Source organism: Arachis ipaensis, chromosome B10 (assembly GCF_000816755.2).
Source record: "Arachis ipaensis cultivar K30076 chromosome B10, Araip1.1, whole genome shotgun sequence".
NCBI classification, from domain to species: domain Eukaryota; kingdom Viridiplantae; phylum Streptophyta; class Magnoliopsida; order Fabales; family Fabaceae; genus Arachis; species Arachis ipaensis.
Window position 1 is genome coordinate 92,298,976 of NC_029794.2, and position 7,843 is coordinate 92,306,818.

A 7,843-nucleotide genomic window follows, 5' to 3' on the forward strand; every position below is an offset into this window, starting at 1 on the left:
ATATTTTTGTCCGATATTTTTATATAATTACTAAAATACCCTTATTATTTTTCATAATACCAAAATACCCTTATAATTTTTTTCATTAATACCCAAAATATTCCTAAACATATAAAATTACCTTTTTACTCTTGATCTTTTAATTAATTACTTTCATATCCCAAAATAACTTCAGATGCTGGTGGTTTCTTGTTCATCAAGAAAATCGAACCGCCACCATGATTATTCGTGATTTCGGCTTGATTTTTAACACATTTTTTAAGCTTTTTTGTAACGAATTTTTCTCTTTTTCTTAGTAAAACTTCCAGCCACCAAACCAGTATCAAAATATATCTAAACATGCTTAGGATCCAGCCATAAAGTCACGGTTTGCCCAGCATCTATGAAGCTTCATGATTTTAATGATTTTTAAGTTTGTTTTTAACATAAAAATATGACTAAATCAACCTATAATCACTGAATTGCAAGCACTAAACAATCATTTAACAATCAAATACCAAGAATACAATTAACACATAATTAATTTACCAAATCCTTACCTCTTAAATCAGCTCCAAAAATTGATTTCTCTACGTGGTTTCTAGCTTACTTTTTCACCTAGTTTTCAATCAAAAACAACTTTTAACCCAAGGAACACATGAAGGCCGAACCTTTATCATAGATTTAGGAAGGATTTTCTCATATTCCTTGAGCTAAAAATGGAGATTTCTTAGTTCACAAGGTTCCTAGACAAGAGATCTTAAGCATAAATATCAAAAATATCAAGTTTAACCATGGTTAGCCATGGCTGAACCATTCAAGGAGGAAGAAAAGCCATCATACCTCACTTTATCTTGTGAAATCTGGTATGGAGATGTAAAGGAAGAAGAGAAGAACACTTTAATCGGTTTAGCTTTTTGGTGAAGGTTTATAACTCAAAAGTTCCGAGCTTGAAGCTTAGGTGTTCATGGAAATTTCATGGAGTTTCTCTCAAGGAATTTCAGCCAAGGAAGGAAAGAATGGTGCTGGTCACTACAACAAATTCGGGCTGAGGCAACCCTTTAAAAACGTTGCTTATAATAAGAGAAAGTGTTGCCTTTGATAAAAGGCAACACTTTGCGACAAAAGGCAACGCTTTTTGGGGGGTTGGCTATACGGCCATTACCTTTGGTCTAAGGCAATGCTTTTGTATATTAAAGGGAACCCTTTTTTTGGCAACCTTCAAAAAACGTTGCCTTTTCTGCAAATAAAGCAACTCCGCGAAAGGGTTGCCTTAGAGCACCCAAACACAACGCTTTATATGAAACGCTATGGCAACACTTTTTACGAGTTGTATTTTCTAATATATAAAGCAACACTTGTCCAGAGTTTTTTAAGTTGCTTTTTCATATACCTAAAGCAACACTTGTACAAATTTTTTCAAGTTGCCTTTTCCTCCATCTAAAGCAACACTTGTCCAGGTTTTTTTAAGTTGTATTTTCATATACCTAAAGCAACACTTGTCCAGGTTTTTTTAAGTTGCCTTTGTTATAGACCTAATGCAACACTTATGTAGGTTTATTTACAGTTGTCTTTTTTTAATACCTAAAGCAACACCTTATTGAATTTTTCTTAGATTCTCTTTTTTAAACAACTAAATCAGCCATGAAACAGCCCATGAAACAGCCACAAAATAGATACCACAAAACATAGAAAGCAGCAAGTCAGCAATCATGACAACCACAAAACAGTCATAAAGTAGATACTAAAACAACAACCATGATAGCCATAAAACAGTCATAAAATAGCTGCCATGACAGCCATAAAATATGCATAAAATAGCTATAAAAAATCAACTAAATCAGCCATGAAACAGCCCATGAAACAGCCACAAAATAGATACCATAACAATAATCACGATAGCCATAAAACAGCAAAAAAAATAGCATCCATGACAGTCATAAAACAACAACTAAAACAAGAAAATTATAGAGGAACTTACAATAACAGCTTGTGTTTCTACATCAAGTGTTTTCCCTTTTAGTCCATTCCGAGTTGCAACAAACATTTCAGCTTGATTTGGTTCCTCTTTGTTCTCTTTTTTCTCACGCTACAGATCAAGATAACAATTACAAAGTCATAACATACTAAAATTAGGGAGAAGTAACAAGTAGAGAATTTTAACTCAAATGTGACCTTACCAAATCAACACGCACTCTTGCAAAATTGATTGGTCCCATTTTATGCCTCCATTGTTGCTTCTTGCGATTTTCAGAATTTATAACACACATGGCCTGTGTTTAAAATAAACAATGATGAAAAAAATATAAAAATTGAAAGAATTATACTTGATCATATCAAATAATAATAATTGAAATCCTCTAGCTCACTTTGACAGTTGGAATACTCCAATATGCAATTAGCTTCCGAAATTGTATTTCTGGAATTTCCAAAGGACGATTCACCAACATATCCTCAATATTTCCAGAATAGGGTTCAAAATGCTTCTTTTTTATTCTTGTTTTGTAATGCTTCCATGCTCCTTGAACACCAGTCATCACCCATAACTTTGAAGATTTTGGAAGAATGAACTTTGACTACAAACACATCAATTTCATCATATCATATGCATAAAATAATTATTAACATATGGCATAAACATAAAGATAAATGGAGCTTACATTAATATACTTCCAAATGCGCTTTTTGATTTGCTTAGGCACAGCTTTCCAATTAGTGTACATCAAGGTAATAAAATCACTATTCCTTCCCATTGTTCCAATAAAATTAGTTAAATCCTTCACTCTTTGAGCTGTTGGCCCCACGGCTGCTCCCTGATCAAAAGTCACTTCCTCCCTTTCTTCCCAAGTTCTTGCATAAATCTTTAGGCATCTTGTTTTTCCACGATTCTCTTTAACCTTTGAAGTATCTAAATTAAAAATTGAGAAATAGTACAAATTAAAACTAAAGACAGTCGTAAAAGGTATGGAAAGGGCAGCCCCATGCTCATAGATAAAAAGAAAATGTAAAACAAATAGCAACAAACTAAATTACATCACCTTCTATATGAGCTTCTTCCATAACTTGATCTCCTTCTACATCAAAATTGTCACTTTCATGTTCACCAATATAATCTTCCTCAGACGGGATATGAACATTTTCTCCATTATTCGGGGATGGCCTAGATCTAGCATCCTCAGTAGTTGGAACTTCATTATGTTCCTCTTCTCTTTCCACATGAATTCCTTGGTCACCCAAAAAAGCATCAAGAGTCATTGCTGGACGCTTTAAGTTATTTTTTAAGTTTGTCAAGTTAGCTGGTTCTTTTTCAGTAGCTCCAGCATCCTCACCAATTGACTCAAAGTCATCTTCCTCTTCTCTGTCCACTTCTACTCCTTCTGTATGAAAAAAGGCATCAAGAGCCATTGCTGGACACTTTGCCTTACTCTTCATCTTCTTAGGAATTAGTTGTTCTTCTAGTTGAACATTACTCCTCACTTGGTTTTGGGAAGACCTCAAAGACCGGTTCATAACATTGTCTACAAGTGTTTTATTTCTCTCTTCCATTGAATTCTCCCTACTATATTTGTCTCCAATTTCTGAAATTTTTCTCCTGGGCTGTTGTGCTATTTTGGCTTGATTACTTCCTTTATCACCTTTGGTTATAAAATTCCGAACTAGTTTCGCAGCAGAAGATACTTCCTTCATTTCAAATTCCTTAACTTTTGCATGAGCTTGATACTTTTTTACCAGTCTTTTCCTCTTTGAAGTTGCTCCATTTTCCATTAAGTTGCTGTATAAAAATATTAAAACAGCCATGTAAATACAATTGCATATGCATCTAATAAGGGGAAGAGGTAAACCGTAACAAACAATTACCAAATTCTATATCACAATATTCAGCAAATCATGTTCAAAACTGCTAACATAAAGCGATAAATCTGACTTATATACCATAAAAGAGGGAAACAAGTCACTCAAAAAGTCTTCGGAATCATATTCTTCACTCAAAATGCAGAAAAATTCAAAATGCAGAAAAATATGTCCCACACAAACTCATAATCAAGATGCAGAAAAATTCAGAAAATTCTAAGAAGCAACAATCAGAACATAAAAGAGGAAAAACAAGTTGAAAACTGCTAACATAAAGCGATAAATTTGACTTATATACCATAAAAGAGGGAAACAAGTCACTCAAAAGTCTTCAAAATCATATTCTTCATCCGATCCTGTGTTATACTCTTGGGAAAAATAGACTTCTTTTGCGACATCGACCAGAACTTCATTCAAATCATTCCTTACCAAGTCTACTTCACCGTCATCATTAGGTATAGAAGGAACCGTCGAATTATCAAATGGCTCATTTTCATAAGTATCTTCAGCATCAATGGCAACTTGATCACTTATGCTAAATAGGTCCCTTGGAACAGTCTTCATTACAGTTCTTTGCTAGCCTCTTCAACCAAGTTATAGAATTTCTTTGCATCTTCATTCATACCTTCTTTTATCCCTTCCGCTTGTGCCACATCCCGAAATCAAGAGTAACATTGAACTATATGGGTTAAGATTTTAATTTTTCTAACTGCTTGATGTAGGTTAGATGCTTGTTGATATCTAAGAATTTATGTAAAAAAGAGAATAGGAATTGCACATACTTGTATTCAAAACCATATATACAATCAAGAACACAAGTACGGGCACAGCAATATGATTCAGAAGAATAAATAAGGTCTGAATTGTGATATATTCTAATTCAGGATGATGATTGATGATATTAGCTGGCTACAATAACCCAAAAGTATGAAACTATAGCCATAGCATTCACCGCAGAAATTTAGAGAATTCTGACAAAAAGAAAAGAAATTGTGAAATCATATGGAGGATGTACCTTAACAGTTAGGGCAGATCGTCGTATTTTTCCCCAGGAAACAGCTTCAAAAATCAGAATTAAGATGCACAAAAATTCAGAAAATCCTAAGAAGCAACAATCAGAACCATGAAAATTTCAGAACAATTGAAATAAAATAAGCAGTCCACTTGCTCTTTCACCCAATCATGTTTTCAATGCATCTAATCCCGGTACCACTCCTTCCATGATAAGAAAAAGAGAAAAAGCAATAAGAAAAGTTCATACCAAGTAGTCAATACTGGTGGTTCATTGCATGAAGGCACTGGACAATTCTAAGTATCACGCCTGGTCTCATCAAACCGCAAACTGCTTCTTTCCGTACCTTAACAGTGCTTTAAGAATAGAAGCTGCAATAAAAATATAATAGTGGGAATTTGTTTAACCAGGGTCAAAAAGATGAAACTGAAAAAGCACCAGGAAGATGTTGATCCACATGAAAATTTCAGAAAAATTGAAAGCAAACCCCTAAATTCAGAATTATTGAGAAGCCCCAAAAAGACATGCATTCAGAAATTCAATTTACATACTAAATTTCAGAACAGTCCCAATTCTTCATTCACAATCAATACATTCAGAATATTCATTTCATAGTAAAATGAAGAAGCTTTCTTACCAATAAGCAGAGGAGGAGGAGGAGGGGGGGTTACAGCCCTTGCGAAGAGGAGAAGGCGAGACAGGGGAAGAAGTGGAAACAGGAGAAAGAGAGGGGTTTCTCGAAGAGGAGAAGGCGAGACAGGCCTTGCGAAGAGGAGAAGGCGAGACAGGCCTGTACTTGGAGCCGAGATAGGAAGAGGGGGAGCCGTGGAGCAGCGTGCGTGGAGGACAGCACCGCGCCGATGCCAGTGGAGGAGAGCACCGCGCCGACACTCGTGGAGGAGAGCACCGCGCAGGAGCCCGTGGATGAGAGCAACGCTCCGACGACCGTGAAAGGGAGAACCGCGCCGTCGCCATTTGGAGTGAAAGCGATTGAGAGTTGTGGTCGATGAGGAGGAGAGCCGCGATCGGTGGTGTGGCCGTCTGCGTTATGATGTTAGGGTTACAGTATCTCTGATGAAATGAGGAAGCTAAGTGATGAAGGAATGAAGTGATGAACTGATGATGAAGAGCATTGTGTCTTTTCTTTTCTTTTTTTTTTTAAGTTATTTGATTGAAAAATAATTGGTGGGAATATAAAAAGTTTCCCTCTAAAATTTGTAACTGTGAATAATTTTAGGCAACTTTTTATAAATGTTATTTATTTAATTTTTTTTATAACTTTTATAAAATGTTGTATTTTTATTTAAAAATGTTGTCTTAAATATTTTATATTGTAACATTTATTGAGTGTTGTTTTAGATATCAAAGACAACAATTTTTGTGGGTGGCCAAAAATTTAGTTATCTTAGCCTGATTCAAAGGTAACACGTCAAAAATGTTGTCTTTGCCTATCTAAGGCAACTTTTGTTAAATGTTACTTCGAATAAGGGTTACCTTAGGCCAAAAATGTTGTAGTGGGTGGTGACACCTGGGGGGAGGATGTGTTTTTGGTGCTTAGTCACCGAGAAGTTAAAATATCTTCTAAGAGATAATTACTAAAGCTAGATGTATTAGAACACCAGTAATTACACTCCTAGAGATAAATATATAAGCTACTAGTATAAATGACACTAGTAACATAATTATCTTGAACATAAAAGATTTATGATGAAGTATTAGCATAGGTAAGCTCATTAGAGAGTGTCGACATTAGGCCATTATAAAATCCGGTCAAACCGTATTTAATTAAGTAATTAATTAAATATGGATAAAAATTGTTAGAAAATTTAGTAATCAAAATTTGACAATTTAAATATGATTTTTGGACTCAGTAAATTTTTCTGAATCAGAAAACATAGTTTTCTGCGTAAAAATGTGCACTGAAAATTTGACCGATAGTACCGGTCGAGATCTATCCGACACTGCAGCTGAGAAAATTAATTATGGGTGAGAAAGATTAACAAAATAAAAATTATAAATTGAGAATGTAAAAATATTTAAAATGCATATTAAAACGCTAATCTTAAAGGTTTTAGTCCAAAGTTGGGCCAAACGAGCCATATATGTGAATCGGGTCCCAAGTTGGGCCCAAGATCAAACATATATAAACCTTAATGATAAGCATTTCAGCTTATTAACCTTAGAGAAAGAGAGAGGGGCGCTGAAATGGAGAAGAGAGGAAGAAGAGAGAAAATCCTAACTCCATCAAATTTCAAATCACCATAACTTTCTCTCCGGTGCTCCGATTGACGAGTTGTTTATGGTCACGCGTCGCTCTTCTCACCCTCTTCGATTTTATTTAGGTATTATGATGAGTATCTAATTGTCCTCTTCCCAGTTGCATTTTTCCCTCTAATTCTGAGTTCTGGTTTGGATTTTGAGGCAATCTTGTGATTTTGGTTGTTTAGGGGCGTAAAACCCGGTTAATTAATGACTAATTAGCCCATAAATGAGAATTTATTCTAGAAACCTAAAAATGTGATTTGTATGGCTTAATATGATAGAGGAGATTGAGATGAGAATTTTGATACCAATTTTATAGAAATCGGCCCAAGATTGGACCGAACGGGCCAAATTGGGCCAATCGGACTCATATTGGGCCCTTGGCCCAACCAAGCCAAATCTAAAACCCTAAAAATAGCACACTCTCTCCTCTAAACCCTCAAAAACACGCTCAAATGAGAATGAAAGGGGGAAGAACACTTCTCCAAAGTTCTACCCTTGTTTGATCTTCAAACCACCATAACTTTTGATCCGGAGCTCCGATTGCCGCACTGTTTACGGCCACGCGTTCACCGTGAAGAGCTCTACAAAACCTACTACTTTGTTCTTGAGGTAAGCCACGAATCTATTCCAGTTTTCTCAGCATTAAATTCGAATTTTTGGGTGAAAAATATTGAGATTTTGGGCTCTTTGATGTTATAGGATCCAACTAGCTTGAAGGAGAAGAGTAACCTTGTC

At 35.3% G+C, this 7,843-nt stretch overlaps 2 protein-coding genes across 4 annotated transcripts; both read right to left on the reverse strand.

Moving 5' to 3' along the window:
- LOC107620788 lies at positions 1,613-2,441 on the reverse strand. The gene is made up of 4 exons (XM_016322910.2): positions 2,349-2,441; positions 2,160-2,252; positions 1,961-2,068; positions 1,613-1,723 (listed from the first exon to the last, which is right to left on the reverse strand). The coding sequence occupies exons 1-4, from the start codon at positions 2,427-2,429 to the stop codon at positions 1,613-1,615; spliced, it is 393 nt and encodes a 130-aa protein (XP_016178396.1). The 5' UTR covers positions 2,430-2,441.
- Positions 3,525-6,145, reverse strand: LOC110268253 (putative uncharacterized protein ENSP00000383309). 3 transcript variants are annotated; one of them, XM_021114163.1, is made up of 3 exons: positions 5,481-6,145; positions 5,093-5,214; positions 3,525-3,751 (listed from the first exon to the last, which is right to left on the reverse strand). In XM_021114163.1, the coding sequence occupies exons 1-2, from the start codon at positions 5,816-5,818 to the stop codon at positions 5,202-5,204; spliced, it is 351 nt and encodes a 116-aa protein (XP_020969822.1). In that variant the 5' UTR covers positions 5,819-6,145; the 3' UTR covers positions 3,525-3,751; positions 5,093-5,201. The 3 variants fall into 3 exon arrangements, 1 of the variants encoding a protein (XP_020969822.1); XR_002356383.1 differs by lacking the exon at positions 3,525-3,751 and adding an exon at positions 4,603-4,932 and having other exon boundaries at positions 5,481-6,139; XR_002356384.1 differs by lacking the exon at positions 3,525-3,751 and adding an exon at positions 4,605-4,890 and having other exon boundaries at positions 5,481-6,139.